Genomic DNA, 19708 nt, shown 5'->3' on the forward strand with positions numbered 1-19708 from the left:
ATGAAAAACTACTCTGTTTGGTTTTTTAACATAAATATCACGTGATGCCAGTTAATATTCGTGTTAAAAATACGCATATGTTGTGCTTATCATGTCCTGCCCATAATGACAAAGCTGACACATTTCAAGATATGTCCTTGTCTTTTTTCCTCCATGCTCTGTCCCACTGGGCATCCAAGGGGAGGGACTAAAGTGTGCATCACCTACGGGGAATACTAATGAACTCTACTCTAAGAAAACACTGGCTGGAATACGATGAAACATTTATTTTAGCCTGAATGAATGTTTTACACTTTGTCCCGCGTGTGGAGTAGCTGCGCGTGCTGTGCCGGGTGGTCTTTAAACTGAGAGTAAGTATCTTTTTAGGCCTAACTTTGACGCATATTTTACTCCTCTGTCTGAGCTGAAGCAGCATTGCCGACTGACAGACTATGTCCAGCTGCAGATTAAAAAATCACTCCACGAGGAACTAACACCTGGATACTGCCTGTATGGTGTGTATGCGGATGTCGCTTTCGTCAAGCGACAATTTGTTTCGTACTTTGGCAAATTTGGGTGTAGATTATTAGTGGAATGCGGGGTTGTAGGAAACCAGGGAATGGGTGGAGACGTCCACACATAGCCTTTAGCATTTTCAACCCCCAACAGAGTAACTTTGATATCTGAAGTGTTAAAACGAGTCCACAGCTACGGTGTAACCTCGGTAGTGTACTTTAAGGTACACATTCTGGAGAATGCTTTTGAAGATGTATCACACCGTACAAATCCTCTCGAAACTTTCACAAACTCTCAGAAAAAGAGGCAACTGTGCGAGTTTTCTTTTCATAATTGTGTCTTAAACACATTACAACGTTGTTCCTCAAACCGTTAGTTAATTGTAACAGGTTAAATGTGTGGTGAAGCGTTGAAGCAGCCAGGTAGAGTCCTTTTTTTTAGGCGACAATTGTGCAGATTAGGGGAAATCCATTGGGCACCAGAACATGCAAGCGTTGACTCAGCACTGTTGTTTTAGTCATGTCGGAATTTCTGACAAACATTCACATCCTGTCATTTGGTGGCAAGTTTCTGAGTCTTCTGGCGTATTTCGCTGCTCAGTCTTTAAATTTCCGTGCATACGTTGTGTGTAAAAGATCAGGAAAGTTATGCAAAACACAACTTTCTTCTTAAGCAGAGAACAAACATCTGTTGGGGTCTCTTAACACTAGGTAATTAATGCCTGCATGTATGATGAGAGGAATTTCCTTTTTTATCATTGAGAGTCTTGATTGAGAGCTTCCTCTGGTGTCAATTTGAACGTAACATTGTGAGAGGTGATCTGTTTCACCAGTGATCCATCAGTGGTGTAACAAGGTACTTAATACACCCTGAGTACCCCAATACATATTCCTAGCTAGGTGAGAACTTTAAGAGGTCAGACCATATGTGTATATTCTGCTAATATAAAATTAGCTTTTTAGATAACTCGGCAATCCTAATGAAATATGACACAGCCTATGTGTTGCTTTATCATTCAGTGTCCCTGTTTTTGTTTGTCACAGTCTGCATACTTCTTGTGCCAGCCACGTGTTTATTTTATATAAAGTCGTGAATCTCCACCAGATAGATGCTTTAAATCTCTCATGACCATGTCACTCACCTCTGCTGGCTGTCTGAAGTTGTAACTGATCCAACACCCCTGACACACAAAAAGATTTATGTTGATGTGATTAAGACTGTAAGATGTGGCTTGGCCTTCTGTAATAGCAACTCCCCTGTGACAAAATTGGCTCATGTTGAAGCAGACCCTGGGTGGGTGTAGTGTAGTATTTCACAGATAGGAACTAGGTAAATAGTGTGGACAGTTTCACTCCGAAAAGCGTTTTTTCATTGAAGGGTAAACATAGCATGTCTCCATTTAATCACACTCTCATTAGTTTTCAGTTGTTTGATCAGTGATTAGTTTTCTCATGCATGTCACTGTCCTGCCCTTTCTGTATGCGTAACAGTAAGTACCAGCTAGCTTTTCCGGTGGCAATGAAGACTGAAGAGAGAAAAACCTGCTTTCAGTTTCATAGCACTCAACACACCCCAGAGCTGATTTGGTACAAGATTGTTTTGACAACAGAACATTCAGTATCCGTGACAACAAATAGTGGAAAATGAATGTGAAAGGGTTTCATGTCTTAAATGGCTAAATGGCCTGAAGTGTAACAGGTTTGTAAGTGGAGGCAACATTAAAGCATGTAAAAAGTTTAAAAAAAGTAGCCTTAGAATGGGGTTTATAGCAACTAAAACATAACTTATTTTCTTAGGTATCACAGCAACGTCTGGTGAAATGTGTTCCTAAAGGGAATAACTTAATCACGTCTTGACCAGACAATGGAAACTCAGTAATGTTGCTCAGCAGTTATAGCCTAATCCTCTAGGAAGATCTCAATACAACAAAACACTCCATGAAGATAAAGTATTTGTAATAAAGGACATCATTTAGGTAATAGTTTCAGAAATACAAAAACATCTCCTTAAGAGATTCATTCATCAATAATTGTATTAATCTATATAATCTGCATTAACACAATATAAACTGAAGCCATTGTCCAATGGTTTGGCTGAATACTCGATTCTGAATGGCTGAAGGGTGTCCGTTAATCACCTAATTATTTCCGCTGTAGCTGCCTGTTTACTGCTCTAAATAAATGTGTTGGATACGTACTATCAGGTTTTATCGAGTTGCCATAGCAACTGGGACGCATCAGACAGTTTAGGCCTCCTTCTCATCCATTCATTCCTGATAATGGACACCTTGTGGCGCATTATTCCTTACTTCAATGCTCTTATTCTCTGTAACACTCCCTTCATTGTGACTGTGTAGACTTAAAAAGCAAAGTCTATATTGGATCAGTCTCATTGGTGTTTCTCAGTGCTTGTTATATTTTGTACAACCAGTGGTATTAGCTGCACTGTTGGCCAATTTCCAAAGTAATGTTGTGTTTCTGATCCTAATAGAATCTCTCTTTTTAATGTTTTCAAACTCTACTGCTGTCTGTGTTTGTTAAACTGCAGCCATCTCTCACTTGTCCTTTGCTTTTAGTGCCACTCCTAAAGTATTTACATGCAGCCAATAGCCTTTAGCTACTACAGTAAAGGTGATGCATCCACCCAGTGTTCAGTTTTCCCCCACCTCAACCAGGTTGTTACCGCTCAGCCTCCTGTGTAGTTTTTCCTGCTTTGTCTCTTCCCTTTCCTCCCCTCGTTGCCCAGGAAACCATAAGCCATTCAAAGATATCTGCCCACACACTTCACAAAAGGGTTCACACGCACACCCTACTCCCTCACTGTGTCCTACACGTCTTGTATGTCACAAAGTGGATAACTGATCAACAGGAAATAATGTCAAATCGCCTTCAGTGCCAGAATACTCCCTGTTTTTCCTTTCTGAACAGTAGTACTAATATTACATAACCTTTTGTTCTCTGGTGTGTGTGTGTGTTGCGCTTTTTCCTGCACGATCCTGATGTGTCACTCTCCTAAAGGATTAGATTCACTTCAAGAACCAGTTTGTGCAGCCAGATGATTTCACTAACACGACAGATTCTGCACCTAGCTGTGTTAACATTAGTCTTCCACCGGATTCTATTTTAGCTCCTTTGACTACAACAGCACGCTACCACTGCTGGTTTCAGTTGCTACTGCTACTCGGTACATGTGACTCCACTGATAATGCAGCTGCCACCATTACGTACCACCTTTGTATCATTTGTCATTTACCTTTAGAAGTACCAGAAGAAGGTCTGATTGTTCTCAATCAATTGATTTCAAAAATACTTTGCTTCAATAATAAGAGTTCTGTACTTTGTAATGACTTTAGCCATGATTTATAGTTTAAGACACATATAATAATAAACTAGAAAAAACTAACAAAGTGAACTTCAGGTACTTGAGCATACACAAAAATGCTTTTAACCTACAGTTTTCATTTAGTTAATAGGATCTTGAATAAAAAATTATGAAGCCATTTATAGAGACAATATATCTCAATCTACTATGCTGAGACTTGAGCCCGTTTTACACTGCAGTTCTGCCTCAGCAGCGCAATGAAGCTACGGCGTCATGCAAGCTTTGCCACTGGATCAAGCAACGCCAGCGTAAAGTGGTCCCAGTGTGTGTTTTTACAGCGTTCCGGCGTTGCTGATGCAAAACGTGTGCGAGGTGTAAACAAACATCGCTTGCTTCAAATATCCCCACAGGGCACTGTTCCACCATGCCATCTCTGCTGTTTACACAGACACTGCTTCACATCTGTTACGCCTCGGTTACTACCTCCGACGTCGGCTCAGAGGCAGAACAACATGACCCCGCCATTCCTGCGTCTGTGTGTATTATGCCCCTTTCCCACCTAAATTTAGCGTGTTGACGCAGGTTTTTCAGACCCGGGAAGACCCGCTTATAAATGCTGATTTTCTCTTTTCCCTTTGCCAGTGGAGTATACTCCTGTCGGTCTCTTTTCTGCTGCGTCACCGTCTGACGTTACGAATGCACCAGAGACAGGGTTAGTAAATAGTGAAGATGTCACGGTGGTTAGGTCTTTATTGTATCTATTACGCATTCATTCTGTTTATCGAACTCGGGGCAACATATTTGGAACGCTGCACGAGCACTGCTCGGACGGAGATGGGCGGAATTTGTAGCTGGCATGACGAGGAGTAGCAGAAGTTACAGGTGGAGCATAGCATCGCGCCGGAGAGGGGTATAGGAGATTAGGGTGTCGACACAGGTTTTGTGTTCCCGTCAATGCCGATCGGAGCCGGGGGGATAATTACCCTGGTCTACTGCAGAGTCATTTGACCCGGTGAATGCCGATTGTAGCCTTTCCCATTAGGCAAAAAAGCGGTGTGTTGGCGGGTGTTAGTGGCTTTTTTGACCAGTGGGAAAACGACTTTACATAGAAGACGGAACGTGTGAGAGATGTGATAATCCCGCCTTGAACTGGGGCTAGTATAAAGGGCTAGACATCCCCAAAGCGTAGGCCACGGCCCCCTGGTGGGCCTTAGAGGTACTGCAGGTGGGCTGAGCGAGGTGATTTACAAAAACGTTTTGATTTTTCAATTTTACATCTTACTAATTGCGCTATTTTGCTGCTTTACCAATTTTTTGTGCATATAAATGGCATATTTAGTTTTGCTGCTTTGCTGTAAGTCCACTTACACATTGAATTTTTCTGTTTATGAAACAAAAGTACTTTAGGAAATGCTTCTTCTTAACCTCAAGTGTTTATCAGAGTTTTGTGATAGAGGTTCGGGTGGGCCACAGAATCTTTTAGGTTAAGTGGCCTGTGGTATTCTTTAGTTTGGGAATGGCTGTCCTATGACTGTCAAATTAAAGAAGTTAATACATCATATTTGCAGTTTGTGGTGTTACAACGTGATTAAATGATGCTACTCCTGACTTACTTTTGGTTTCAATTTCACTATTTGTATCAACAGTAGTTTTCTCATGCACGCCACTGTGAGTAAGTCTGGACTATAAATGTGAATCTCCCTTTTCTTTCATCTTTGCAGCAGGGCAGCTGTCACCTGAGACAACAGTGCGATGGCCAGTCCGGAAGATGTGATCGAGCCGGTGGCTCAAAGCTCAGCAGCTCAAAAACTGGGCATCAGGCGCTTTATCCACGACGTTCACAATCTGAGTCCAGACGAGATAGATGGCCTCATGTCCAGCAGTGGTAAGAAAAACTGTCCCTTTTATAAACACATTAAACCTGAGGTATGAGCTTCCCAGTGAAAGACTGTATCTGTAAAATCTAATTAACATGCTGTTATCTTTAAATCACAGAGGGACGACCTTTCCTTGTGGTGCATCATCTTCCTGAGCTGAAAGAGGAGGGTGTGCCTTACTTAATGCCTGGCACTCCAATTACATGCAGGGTGGACAACACAGAGAAATACACTACTCGATCAAAGGTACACCTGTTCATCTTTTAGTTATGTAAGAAAAATATTTGCTTATTTGTTTTAAGGCAGCAGACTCCGCTTTTGTTCCAGTAGAGAGGTAGGCTGGAGATTACACGTTGAGCTGCTTTGCATAGAGAGTACTTTTAGGTGTAGAAGCAGTGTCATGGTCGTACAGGTGAGTGTAGTGTTGACAGTGTTAGAGGAAGTGGGTGTTTCTGGGATGTCTGGCTTTACTGCTGGGGCCTCTAACGACAGGGGTATCATGTGACAAAATATTTGTGCTAACAGGAGCCCTCTTTATAAGTATAACACATGCACATAGTTCTTTCTCTTTGTACTTAAACACAGCACTTCTACATTGTTTTTACTGTGAAAAGCATGAGATCTTGTGAAATTGCATAAAATCCAGTACTGACCCAGAAAAAGCACAACATCACACACGTCACTCAAGTCACACACTAAAGATTGTACAGGAATTAGTATCAGCTGAGTTAAATATAGGGGCCTCAGCAGACGTGTAAAGAGTACTGAAATATTCTACTCAAGTTGAAGTACTGTTACTTAACTGAAATTGCACTCAAGTAAAAGTACTTGTGAAAAAATGACTTAATTAAAAGTAAAAAGTAGCTCACTTAAAAAGTACTCAAAGTAAAAGTTACTTCAGTTACTTCCCCACCCCGCTGATTTTTATAATAAACTCATTTTGCCAAGGTTACCTGACACATGCATCCTATGCAAATGAAATAAAATCAACTGTTAATTTCAAACCTTGGCCCTATGTTTTCATGTTTTGGTGTCAAAATGACGAGAGATGGTGATGATCCTTTGTTTAACCAGAAACAGCAGTTAGATACCTCTCTTTATAGCCACCAGACTCCATTGGCAAAAACGGTAATTTTACGTTGCACCACACGGGAGTTTCTGATGGTCTACCGCTGCCTCGAGCGGTTAGTTGGTTTGTGTTATTGTGTGGTGTTTTAAAGGTTGATTTAGTTCCAAACTAACATGTGTTACGACATGTAACGAGGCAGCAGTTGCGCAACAAGTTCCGTGTTCTGCGAGGTGAACTTACTGCTTTTGTCAATGGAGTCTGGTGGCTATGAAGAGAGCGATCTAACAGCTGTTTCTGGTCAAACAAAAAAACTTCAGTCAGTGTCAGAGGTGGTGTTTCCTCCGAATTCTCTTCTGTCCCATTCATGGTTCACTCACATTATGTGTCGAGCCCGGGTAGTTGCAGCCCAACTCTCCTTCTTGACTTCGGACTCAGTGAAAATCATCCGGCACAGCTGTTTAGTCGCGATGCATGACACTTTAACCTGATTGGCCTGTTTTTGATGCGATGCATTTGATTGGTGTCTGGTCGTCAGTTTTTCTTTGCTCACATTATCTGTAGATATATATATTTTACTCAGTAACGGACGGGTGTACAAATGTAGCGAATTCCTTTACCTGATTTTAAAACAAACTTAAGTAAAAGTAAAATGACAGACTTTGAAAAATACTCAAAAAATCACACGAAGAAGCGACTCAATTACAGTAACGTGAGTACTTGTAATTCGTTACTTCCACCTCTGGGCCTCAGTCAGTTTGCATGTTCTCCTTCTGCCCTTGTGTTCATATGCTCCTCTAAAATCAGAGGTGGTTGTTTAGAAGTGAAATTTTTAAGTCAGTGCTTTTCTATCATTTGTTTTTCTATAGTATTTGATTTTTCTCAATAATATGCATACAAATAATTTGGATAACTTTCCTCCAGGTCCATGTAGGCACCCTGTACACAGTGCGGCTAACCCACGGCCACTTCCACTGGGCCGTGAAGAGGAAGTACAAGCACTTCCAGGAGCTGCATCGAGACCTCTACAAGCACAAGATGATGCTTCACTTGCTGCCTCTGGGAAGGTCGGTGTACCCCTCTGTTTGTCTTAATCATGCAAATGCACCCCTCACTCTAACAGGCGCGCAACTGCAATCTGAGTGATGGGCTGCTTTGAGTTTTTGTTGTTGGATTTCTACAGCACTGAGTGGTTTGAATATTCAAATTTCTCTCATAGGTTTGCAAAGGACAGGCAGCAGCTGAGAGCCATGTCAGAGGAAATGCCCAGCCTACACGGGACCGAGAGGACAAGAAGGACGTCAAGCAAAATGGTATCAAACCAATCAGATAGATGTGGAGTATTTAAAGCACAGCCCTTGTGAATACACACACATGATGTTTGCAGAATGAATGTTCTGACAATATGTTAATATGTATTTTAGTAAGTGCTCTTTCTTGTCTCTTTGGCCTTTGTCTAACCCATGTCAGTTTAAGGACTATGATGATCTGCTATTGTAATAGAATATCAAGGGGATTTTATATATATTTTTGGAGTGTCCTTTTTTGAGGGAAATAAAACACTTTTTTTTACTGTTTTCATGCCTGACAATCTCGGGTCAAAATGATTTTCAAAATGAAGGTATAAATATAGTACAACAAATCAGCTCTACACAACAAAAAACAGCTGCAATGGCCTATGATAGCAATTTGATCAAATTCCTGCACATCGCATTGTGACTCTCTCACTGCTGTTCACAGAATGGCATTCAAAATATTCATACTTTTACATATGTATGTGTGTGTATATATATATATATATATCCTTGTTTTGCTATTGTATTGCAGAAATACCTTGAGGAGTACCTGAATGGTCTGCTGGAGAATGTGTTCTGTAGGAATGATCACAGCATGGTAAAAGCTTTAACACAAACACACACATGCATACATGCAAACAGAGTGGATGTCAGGTGGTGTAATGACCCTTTTTCTTGTTTTCAGCTGGAGTTTCTCTCCGTTGGTGCTCTCTCCTTCGTCACTGATCTCGGACCCAAAGGCTTGTAAGCAAACGTCTTGTTGACAAAAGACAAATTGGGGGGAATGACTGTGTGTGATGATTTATTGTGCGACTTGTTAACCTGTCTCAGGGAGGGTCCCATCTTCAAGAGGTCTGGGGGCCACCGGATCCAAGGCCTGAACTGCATCGGTCACCATCAGTTCTGTTTCCGCTGGTCCCGACGCTGGCTGGTGGTGAAAGACTCCTTCCTGATGTATATGAACCGAGACAACGGCAGCATCAACTTTGTGTTGCTGTTCGACCCGGAGTTCAAAGTGAAAGTGGGCCGTGCTTACACGGACACCAAATATGGCGTCTGCATTGAGAACTTCACTCGGTACGTCACCTGTGTGTTTGTTTACTCAGTCAGAGCTCCAGTGTATTGCAAATATTTTATGCCTGGGGTTATGTTGTGCTTGTGATTTGGGCTTAATATGTGCTGTTTGTCTTTGTTCAGGAGTCTGATCATCAAATGCAGCAGCTACAGACAGGCTCATTGGTGGAGTCATGAAATCAACCGGCTGGCTGAAACCTGCGACTTTCTCAAAGTGCAACGCTTCGAGGGCTTTGCTCCGCCGCGGGAGAACGCCCTTACTAAATGGTAAGATGTAGACTAGAGTAAGATTCAGTCATCTCATCCTCATTACTAAACGTTTATTGTTCATGGATTTTGTTTGAAGGTATGTGAATGGAAGTGGCTACTTTGAAGACCTGGCTGATGCGCTTGAACAAGCTAAAGAGGAAATCTTCATCACAGACTGGTGGTAAGTGTCAGCGACGTCATCAAGTTGTGACATTGAATTATGTCAGCATGGAAAGTGTATTTCAGCTGCAACTTCTCTCTCAGGCTCAGCCCAGAAGTGTTCCTGAAGAGACCAGCGACTGATAACTACTGGCGCCTTGATCAGATACTCAAACGCAAAGCGGTCAGGATGCCCTTAAATGATCCTCTCTTTTATGCACTGAAATAAAAATGTGACATTATCCGTGCTCATACTCTCTTTGAACTGTTACCTGCAGGAACAAGGAGTCAAAATCTGTGTCCTGCTGTACAAAGAGGTAGAGCTCGCACTTGGCATAAATAGTGAGCACAGCAAGAGGACTCTCATGAATATGCACCCAAACATCAAGGTCGGTTACATCTCCACATCGTTTTTAATGCAATCTGCTGCTACGCAATTAACAGGTCTCCTCTCATTGCTTATTGTAATTTCTAACCTCTCTTGTCCGTTAGGTTATGCGACATCCCGACCATGTCTCCGCTGTGGTGTTCCTGTGGGCTCACCATGAAAAGATGGTGGCCATTGACCAAACAGTAGCCTTCGTGGGGGGGCTTGACCTGGCGTTCGGCAGGTGGGATGACAGCCAGTACAGGCTGACTGACCTGGGTTTGACAGAGACAGCCGACAGTGCTGCTGAAGAGGAACCCAAAGCAGATGCAGTGGTAAGAACCGGTCTTTTAAGCTGTTTGAATGCCTCTGATTATGCTTACAGTAGTTCATAAACCAGCGTCCCCTCAGACTCTGACTGATGTCTCTGTTAACTAGGATAACGGTGTGGCTGACGATCAAAAAACATCTGAACCAGATAAGCAAGCAGAGCAGGACCCTAAGGATCTGACTGGCAACACTAAACTGTGGCTTGGCAAAGACTACAGCAACTTTATCAGGAAGGACTGGGTCCAACTCGACAGGCCGTTTGAAGGTAAATTATCTAAATCTCCCTCAGTATCACACACACACACTGAGAGTCTCTGTGCAGGGAGCTGAAAGGATTGCTCTCCATATTTTTTCAGATAACATCGACCGTACTCAAGTTCCTCGCATGCCGTGGCGTGATCTGTCTGCAGCTACTCATGGCAGTGCTGCCAGGGACGTAGCCCGCCACTTTATCCAGCGCTGGAACTTCACCAAGGTCAGACTCGGAGGAAATGTTTTGTCTGTTTAAAGCTGCCCCGGTTCTGCTGTCCTAGCCTGAACAGCTATACTGGATGTCAGCATAATGTTTTCAACATCCTTGTTGTATTTGAGAATGGAGCTGAAAACAAATCCTTAACTATCCAAGACAATTATTAAGATGTTCAGTAAACTTCATTTCTATTTTTAAACAAGGCTGATATAGGAAGCAACTATCAGGACCGTCAACAATATGGCTTTTGTTTCTTTGTTTTTGTCTTCTCTAGATCTTCAAGAACAAGTACAAGGATGACTTCTACCCATACCTCCTCCCCAAGTCTCACTGCACTGCTGACACGTTGTCATACACTGTGCCTGGATCCACGAAGGCCAAAGTGCAGGTATTTATGCGCACAGATTCACCAAACGCCAAATCACAATGTGTGCAACACCTGTGCAAAAGGTGTTATCTGAAATGCACATGCTCCGTCACACTATATTAAACATGTCTTTAAGCTATGCAGAAGTTCAGAGGTGGTGCTCTGCAGCTGCTGTCTTATCAAAGTGCATTTTGATTTCTCTGTTACGTGCACTTATTTAGGCGATGTAGTACTTTTCGGCCTTTGCACGTACATACAGTCTCTTATACAAAGACTGTTCCCACGTGATGTTAGTGTGCCAGATAAATCAGACTCTCTGTTCACCGTGGGTGGCAGCCCTGCTGGAGAACAGTGGCCAGTTGTAAAACAAGCTCACCAAGCCTTGAAGAGAAGACAACAGATAGTCTTTACGCTAGAAGCCAGCCAGAAACCAGAATGTCCTGAATGTAAGATCAGCCTTTAACCCACATCATGACAACACAGGAAAGACTGTGAATGAAAAAGACCACCATCAACAAGATTGAGGGCCCCTTCTGGCTTCTACAACTCTGCATGTTTCATTGTTCAAGTCAGATTGAGCAGGAAATCAAATGGTTTTCTTTACAGTAAAACAAAGAGACACTGTTCTGTTCTTGCTTTTGAAGGGCAGCGAGAGTATTCAGAGTTTTTTATAACGGCAGATGGTGGAACAAGAGTAAAGCCTGTGGAGAGAAATCACTTCCAACATGTTTATCCTGTTCAGTTAAGCCAGAGAAAACAAATGCACTGCCGGAGATGGGGAGGAAGGAAGGCAACAGGCATCATGGGAAATGTGGTCCAGAGACACTAGCCTTGGGAAGAGAACTGGCATGAGGCCATGTTGCCATTGTTAATTTAATATTAAAATAAAAACTACATATGAGACATTAAAAGCGAAAACAGGTAAAATAAAATGATCATCTAACAACATCACAGGCTACAGTCTCGAGGTGTTCAGGGAGTGCGTGTTGGGTAACAATAGCTTTTGCTGTGAGTGTTGTCTTATTCTGTTGTGGGTGGTGGCCTGTAACCCTAACCCCTGCTCCCTATTATGCCGTAGCTTTCCTATCAGGTTAAGTTAACCCTTATTCGGGTTTCAGCTCTTACAAAGGGTGAGAACTCAGTTTTGTAAGAGCCGTAGAGCTTATGAAGTGCCCCTGTAAGTAAAATAATGGTTAATGTAACAAAAAAAGGAACCTGAAACTATTGCTGTGTAAGAATGTAATGCAGGTGAAGAAGTGCTCTGTAATGCCTGTGCTACATTCGGATGTTAATGTGTTTGATGCAAGTTATTATGGTGTGTAAATGCACAGAGAACACAGTTAATGAAGAGATTACACATACTTTAGTAAATTAGATTAGTTTTAAAGTAATAATCTCAAAGATTTTCATTTAAATAAATGTCTGTTAAGTCACTATCACCGAATGAGGTAACACAATGGTGATTGAGCCTATGGCCCACTGATGAAAGCCTTTGCATTTGCAGTATTACAGACTGGGTGTCTGGTACGACTTTCGTGGAAAAAATCACAAGCGGCGCCCAGTTAGTGACGCGTTTTCCATCACCCAGCAGTGGCTGGTCTGCCAGTGAGGGTAGGCGGAGCTAAGCGGCTGCTTTTCCGGTCTCTGCAAGTGTTGCGAGTAAACGTTAATCTACTATGGCTGAACAAACAAAGAAAAGATGGATGACTACAGATACAACTTCAAAAATAAGTGAGAATCCAAAGAAAAAGAAACAAACTCGACGCTCAGATGAAGGCAAACAGTCTAAAAAGGAAAGTGACAGTCAGCAAGGAAAATCAAGAGTTACAACCTGAGCCAACCGTGGACGTCTGGATATCTGGGAAGTGTGCTCCCGCAATTGCCGTTTAACGCCATAAGGTGCCGCCAAAGAGAACAAAGCTGAGATCTTCGAGATTATAACTTTAAACCCTTAAAAAACAGTGGATGTATTTCTCTGTACAGCTTATTTACACAATTATCTAATAATACAGAAATAGAATGTCAGAAACACTTCAAAGGCATAACTGAAATTGTGGCAGAAATTACTGTAGTAGGATCACAAATGTAAGATAAATCATTTGAAATTTGGGAATTAAATTAAAATTATGCACCATACATATAGTGATTAGTACGACAGACAGAGAAAGTTGAATATAGTATGTAATATAAAGCACATTATACTTATGCTATGCTTTTTACATGTCTTTTACAGATACTGAGGTCTGCAGATCGTTGGTCTACGGGAACCTGTGAGTGCTCGATCCTCAACGCCTACATCCACACCATCGAGAACAGCGAGCACTACATCTACATCGAGGTAATGCAGGAACACCCAGGGGAGTTATACACAAACATGTAGCGTGGACTGAACCTAGTATGAATGTATATTTGTGTTTCATCATAATAGATTGTCAAAACATTTAAAGATAGTGTATATTCGTAATAAGTAAAGGTAAAATAGGCCTTCATTTATTTTTGATGTTCAAGTATGATCCTCACGTGTGTCCAGTCACAAGGTTTCCCGAGTCTAAATTCAATCACAGCCCGTTTGCTTGCTTGCCAGCTACCTACCTGTCTAAGCCTCACCTCATACCGAGCCACCATCTGCTTTCTCTCTGCACTCAGAACCAGTTCTTCATCAGCTGCGCCGATGGGAAGACCGTCTATAATGGGATCGGTGATGCAATCGTGAAGCGAATCTTGCGTGCCTACAGGTCTGGTTTGTCAGATTTATGAGGCGCTTCATTCTTTTGTGTTCAGACATTCTTGAACCTTGAAGTTGAAGAAAGCAGCTTATCATTAAATCTGTGCTCAAAGTGGATTAAAAATATGTTAAATGAAGCACAATCAAAAGTACATTTAAAGTATCAGATTTACTTGAGATGTTTGTTAGCTGTGATGCACAATTAAAGGAGCATTTTTGAGTGAAACAAATCATAAACTACATTACAAATATAGATGACCATGTATATGTTGACCTTGTGCCTGACTGCAGAGAGCAGAAGAAGTACAGAGTGTTCGTGGTGGTTCCTTTGCTTCCTGGATTCGAGGGAGACATCAGTGCAGGAGGAGGAAATGCCATCCAAGCCATTCTGCACTTCACTTACAGGTTAGAGCCTTTTTCCTCCCATTAGCACGCTGCACTCAGCCCACAGAACGAGCACCATGACTTACAGGGAAACACATCATGGTCAAACCCATGTTTCCAATCATGCTGCGTTGTTGTCGACATATGTATGCACTTAATGCTAATGTAGAGGCTCAAATAAACTGGGAAGAGCCTTGCTGCTTTTTGTTTTATCTTTATAGCTTAGTGTTTTAGCTAATTAAAACTGCAGTAAGTGATAATGGATTATGGGCCCAGTCTGCCTGTTGTTGTTTCTTAATATTAAAGAGGGGATACTATGCTGTTTCACATTTTAAGACATATATATAATGTCACAATGTTGGATGTCCAGACTAAACGTGGGTGAAGTTTCAAATCTGTAGGTAAAAGTATGTCAGAGTAATCCCCAGGCTTCTCAGCTCAGTCTGCAGGCTGCTGTGAACGCCAGGTTTCACACAGTTTTTTTTCTACACGCTGCACTTTGTGACATCACAAAGTGCAGCCTCAGTAGGCTTCAGAGAGCTAGCCAATCAGAAAAAGAGGGCTTGTAGGGGTGGGGTTTCTTAAAGGGACAGAGCTGACTGAGGGCCTGCACAGTTTTTTTAACTGTAAATTATGCTAAGCTACCCCACAGGTATCACAGAGTGAAATATGAAGCGTGAAATTAGCACAAACCCCCCCTTTAAGGAATTTTTTAATGTCCTAGGACCATGTGTCGAGGGGAGCACTCCATCCTGTCAAGACTTGGTGAAGGTGAGTTCTGTCGGCTTTAATTTGACCTAAACTGACATCACAAAAGACCACCTGCTTCCTCTCTAACTCATGTATCTTTCTTTTTCCACCTATCGCTCCTTTAAGCTGAAGCTACTGGTGCTAGGTATCTTCCTACCTGTCTCCATTTTTAATCCTTGGCTTGTTCATCTGTTTTTTCACATTTATTTTAAAAAGCCATAAGTTTATGTTAAATTGTATTTAATCGTGATCTCTATTGTGAATGATGTCATTCGGGTTTGCCCGCCAGTTAAGGACCAGTGGACGGAGTACATCTCGCTCTGCGGCCTGAGAACACATTCCCAGCTCTCAGAGTCGCTCGTCACAGAGCTCATCTACGTTCACAGCAAGACCCTCATTGCTGATGACCGCTGCTATCTCATTGGTGAGTCACAACCAGCACAAACTCATAATAAGACAGACAATCATTTTGACCTGAGCTCCATGACGAATGAGCTAATCAGTGCATGTATAAAAACAACACTGTATTTTAATCAATACCTTTCTGCTGTAGTTTAATATCATCTTTCAATATAACTTAAGTATGTTTGAAAATATGCGTTTATTTCTAAAGATGACCTTTAAATATTTACAAGTTTAAGCTTATCAAGTAGATCAAGGGGTGATAGACAGTTCACATGAATATTGTCTTTATTCTTTAATATTTCAGGAGTCTTAAACATGATAATTTTAAAGATTTTCATTAAATAAATTGCCCTTTTTTACAATGTAGGTTAAATGTATTATGTTCAGTGGCGTCTGCCATAAAGCTGCTGGATTCAGATTTCCTTCACACGCACAGACACGAGGGATTTAGAGAAAACGATGCCCTGTAATGTGTATGCCTCACATTTCTGTTTGTAATTTCATCTCAGTAATATCAGCCACACTGTTTACTGCTCACTTTCCTTACGCAGTATAAGAGCTGAATCAAATGACTGCTGCTTGCTTGAATAAAACCTACAACCGGCAAACATTTTTTCATGTGCAAACAGGTTAAAATGTTGACACTTTGATAAAGGGACGTAAATGAGTGTTTTGTTATCCAAGGTTGAGTTTTTCACAGATCCTGTAATTCGTCAGCTTTGACTTCCACACTGTTGTGCTCACACTTCACAACTTACCTGTGACTTATTTCAAATTATATAGATAGATATAGATATATAAGCTAATTTTATTTTAAAAGACTGGACCAAAAAATAAACAGAGTAACTAAAGAAAAACTGAGTTGCACTCAATCCAGATAATACTTCTGATATCACAGTATATTTATCGTGAATAGGGATTTGTGCTTTAAATACTGATTTTGACAAGACAGATGTCTGTGAGTGAACTGATTGTAAAACTGGTACTTTCCACATGTGTTCCAGGATCCGCTAACATCAATGACCGCAGCATGCTGGGCAGCAGAGACAGTGAGATGGCGGTGTTTGTGGAAGATGAAGAGCGGGTCCCATCTGTCATGGGAGGGGAGGAGTACCAGGCAGGACCCCTCACACTCGCTCTGCGCAAAGAGTGTTTCAGGTCAGGACCAGATATGTAACCCCTGAAATGATGTTTTATTAATGTTAGACCATAAAAGGTGTACCTCTGGACATGATACAGTTTTAAAGGTAGAGTCAACCAGTCAGTCATTAAAAACTTCAAGCCATAATGTTGGGGCGAACAAGAACCTGCCCCAACAAAATCTCATTTAATACCTTAAAACAGTCAAAATCCATGGGAATAGACACACAAAAAATGTAATCATTTAATAAAGACTAACGAAAGACAAAATAACAAAACACAACATAAAAACCCCCGTCTCAGAGGCAAGCAGTCCCCACTCCCAAAGCCTCTCTCCTCTGAGCTCCAAGGCCAGGTGCACCCCACTGAGCAATCAACATCACCTGCAGAGCTACAGACAACGGAAGGGGAAAAGGGACAAACAGAGCAGGGACTACATACAGGCGTAACATGGTCAAGCTTTAAAGATAGAGTATAACCTACCTGGCTATCATTAAAAACATCAGGACTGGCTTTGTACTCTGTGTAGGCCTCCTGGAAAGTTTCAGCCTCCAAATGCAAACTGCCATCCGGGTAAACATCTCGGGTGACAGCATTGGACAAAAAAAGTTTTATTGTTTACTGATAACTTTTTAAAATATTGTAATAGTTTAGACTTTGTGTTGTTTTAATGCATTTATTTTCCCTTCTAGAGTTCTTGTTGGAGCTTCCTCAGACCCCAGCATCAGTGTTGACGATCCAATCAGTGATGAGTTCTTCTTCTTGACCTGGAATGCAGCTGCTAAACAGAATGCCACCATTTATGACAAGGTAAAAGCTTATTAGACTTTCCTATCACTATCAGTAGCAATTTGTAGTTTAAACCTTTTGTGAGGAGTATTTAACTGGTTATGAATCTTAATTTAATACCAATGCCTCCGTTTGACCTACAAAAACAAACAAGACCATCAGCTGGAATATCGATATTTTCGTTATTTTGAATGCCTGTCACCTCTCTGTTGTTCTCTTGGCTGGTGTGTGCTGCTGTGATACAGGTCTTCAAATGCCTGCCCTACAACACTGTCCACAACATGCGGGATCTGAAGGAGTACTCTGGCAAGGAGCGGCTCTGCGACACCGACCCTGAGAAGGCTGCAGAGGAGCTGAAGGCCGTCAAAGGGCTGCTGGTCCACTTCCCCCTGAGGTTCCTGCAGGAGGAGAACCTGCTGCCTCCTCTGAACACTAAAGAAGGCATGGCTCCTGTAGGGCTGTGGACATAACTTCAGCTCAGACCACTACATGACAGTGACTACATGCTTCTCCTTGTTGTTTCTGTTCAGAACAGCACACTAAAGTAGATATAGCACTGGCACTTCAATGATGAGGAAGAGACATCAAATTTTATCTGTTAATCATTGATGACTGATTATGAGCCGGTCTGAACATAACCACTGAAATGTCGATTTTATTTTATCTTTTACAAATGTAGATGAATCTATACCGCCCAGTTTGTCCACGATGTCTGCTTCATAACTTCTACAGTACAATCTGCACCAGCGCTGGTGAAAAACACACATGAATGTATGAGTCAGGGGAGGATTGTGAGGTTGTATGGGAAATCTAGCATCTCACATGATCTGGGAACATAGTGTACAGTTATTGGTGCAAGGTTTTTGGGTGGGAGGCTCTGTCTCTCTCTCCCTCTTTCTCTCTCTCTCACGCTCGCTCTCACTCGCTCCCTCTGAGGCTTCACCTCTCACTGCAGTGCCAGCAAATCTGTCAGAACATTTGTGGTTGTTATGGTGACGGCTATAAAGAGATGACTGGATTGGAGCTGAAATAAAGGCTGGATAGGGCAGAAAAGGGAGAGAACTGATAACAGGGATAACTTACTAAATCAGGATGGTTTATCGGAAGGAAGACGGTAATATTTCGAGAGAAACAGGACGGATTTCTGTGGAGGCAAAATCATTCAGATAAAAGACCAGGTGGGAAAGCAGTGGGAGGAAAATAAAAGCAGGACAAGATAATTAAAGGGTGCTAGGTTGATTTACCGTTAATTGTTGCGATTTCTTTTTCAATGTCACCATGACAACCAAGAGAATTATTATTTCACCACGTTGTCAGCGCTCCACAGAACATTCAGATATCCACTCGGCTTTGACTAAGCAGTCTGAAGCAGAGACACAAATTGTGTGACCATCTCATTTTTCATTCATTTCCAGCATTCTGTGTCCAGGTGCCATAAAATGTAGTGCATATCTACACTATACCAATGCTCTTGCACAAAGCATTTCTTTGGATTCATTCCACCTATTTATGCGTATGTATGTAGCAACGGGCGAAGCTATGTCTCTTTTGAAGTTTTGCATTGAGTGATTTAAAGAATTCATGCTATAGTCATGTGTAACATACAGTACAGATGCAGATACTGTCTTCCTAATGTAGATTGTAAACAGAACTGTAAAAAAAAAAAAACAAGCATGTTTCCTTTGCTGTAACACTTGGGTGACAGAAAAAGGAGTTTGACCAAGTCGGGGTAAGATGAGGACGTTCTGTAAGCTTAGATTTAACACAAAACAATGTTACTTAGAGCATTCTTTAATATGTTTTAGGTGTTCTCACATGGCACATAATCTTTCCAATTTAAGCAGTGCCTCTGTAAAGCACATGTTCTATACGAAAGTTTACTTAATGTTTTAGCCTTTTTTAGCCTTTTAGTGGTGTTGAAATTGGACTTAATATGGAAGAAACCCCTGCCTCATGTAAAAAGACATGTATGTTAACACTAGACCTGGGTTGATGGTATGTTCATAAATTGAAAAGGTGGAAACTTGTTAAGCCTTTGAAAGAGCCAGTAAAAGTGTACAGACTGCTTTATAATCTTTGGGGAACTGCCCACAAGTCAACAACACTACCAAGTCGGTTTCAGTGTGAACTTGTCTGTGAATGTGACAGATGATAAGTGTCCCACAGGAATGCTGCCTTACGCTACATGAAGCACCTTTCACAGAGGAGCTACTAACACCATCTGTGTTTAGAAATGGTGCAATGCTGGCTTCAGAACTCTTCACATTTTCCTTTGGAAGATATTAAAAAGCCACTATGAGCCATTGCACACTAGAGGCTGGAAATCTACTGGCCTCTCTTAAACAGCACAAAATGGTTGCCTTGTCTTTGTTTAAAGATCTCCACAGAAATTGTGCTTAAAAGTGACCTTATACTGTTTCTATACAATGAATTGTAATAGCCAGCG

The 19708-nt window shown here is 41.6% G+C and overlaps 1 protein-coding gene across 1 annotated transcript; it reads left to right on the top strand.

Moving 5' to 3' along the window:
• Window positions 1-226: 226 nt before the first annotated feature.
• pld2 (phospholipase D2) lies at window positions 227-18771 on the top strand. The gene is made up of 24 exons (XM_069665987.1): window positions 227-350; window positions 5538-5701; window positions 5812-5939; window positions 7684-7826; window positions 7979-8072; window positions 8587-8652; window positions 8740-8798; window positions 8886-9131; window positions 9252-9395; window positions 9475-9558; window positions 9642-9720; window positions 9815-9925; window positions 10029-10238; window positions 10342-10498; window positions 10590-10708; window positions 10977-11090; window positions 13303-13407; window positions 13716-13804; window positions 14086-14199; window positions 14903-14949; window positions 15218-15352; window positions 16338-16491; window positions 17166-17283; window positions 17508-18771. Exons 2-24 carry the CDS (start codon window positions 5569-5571, stop codon window positions 17730-17732), a joined length of 2874 nt encoding a protein of 957 aa, XP_069522088.1. The 5' UTR covers window positions 227-350; window positions 5538-5568; the 3' UTR covers window positions 17733-18771.
• The last annotated feature ends 937 nt before the right edge of the window (window positions 18772-19708 follow it).

Source organism: Semicossyphus pulcher, unplaced genomic scaffold, assembly GCF_022749685.1.
Source record: "Semicossyphus pulcher isolate SPU_LCO1_2020_fin unplaced genomic scaffold, fSemPul1.0.p SCAF_10, whole genome shotgun sequence".
Taxonomy (NCBI): Eukaryota; Metazoa; Chordata; class Actinopteri; order Labriformes; family Labridae; genus Semicossyphus; species Semicossyphus pulcher.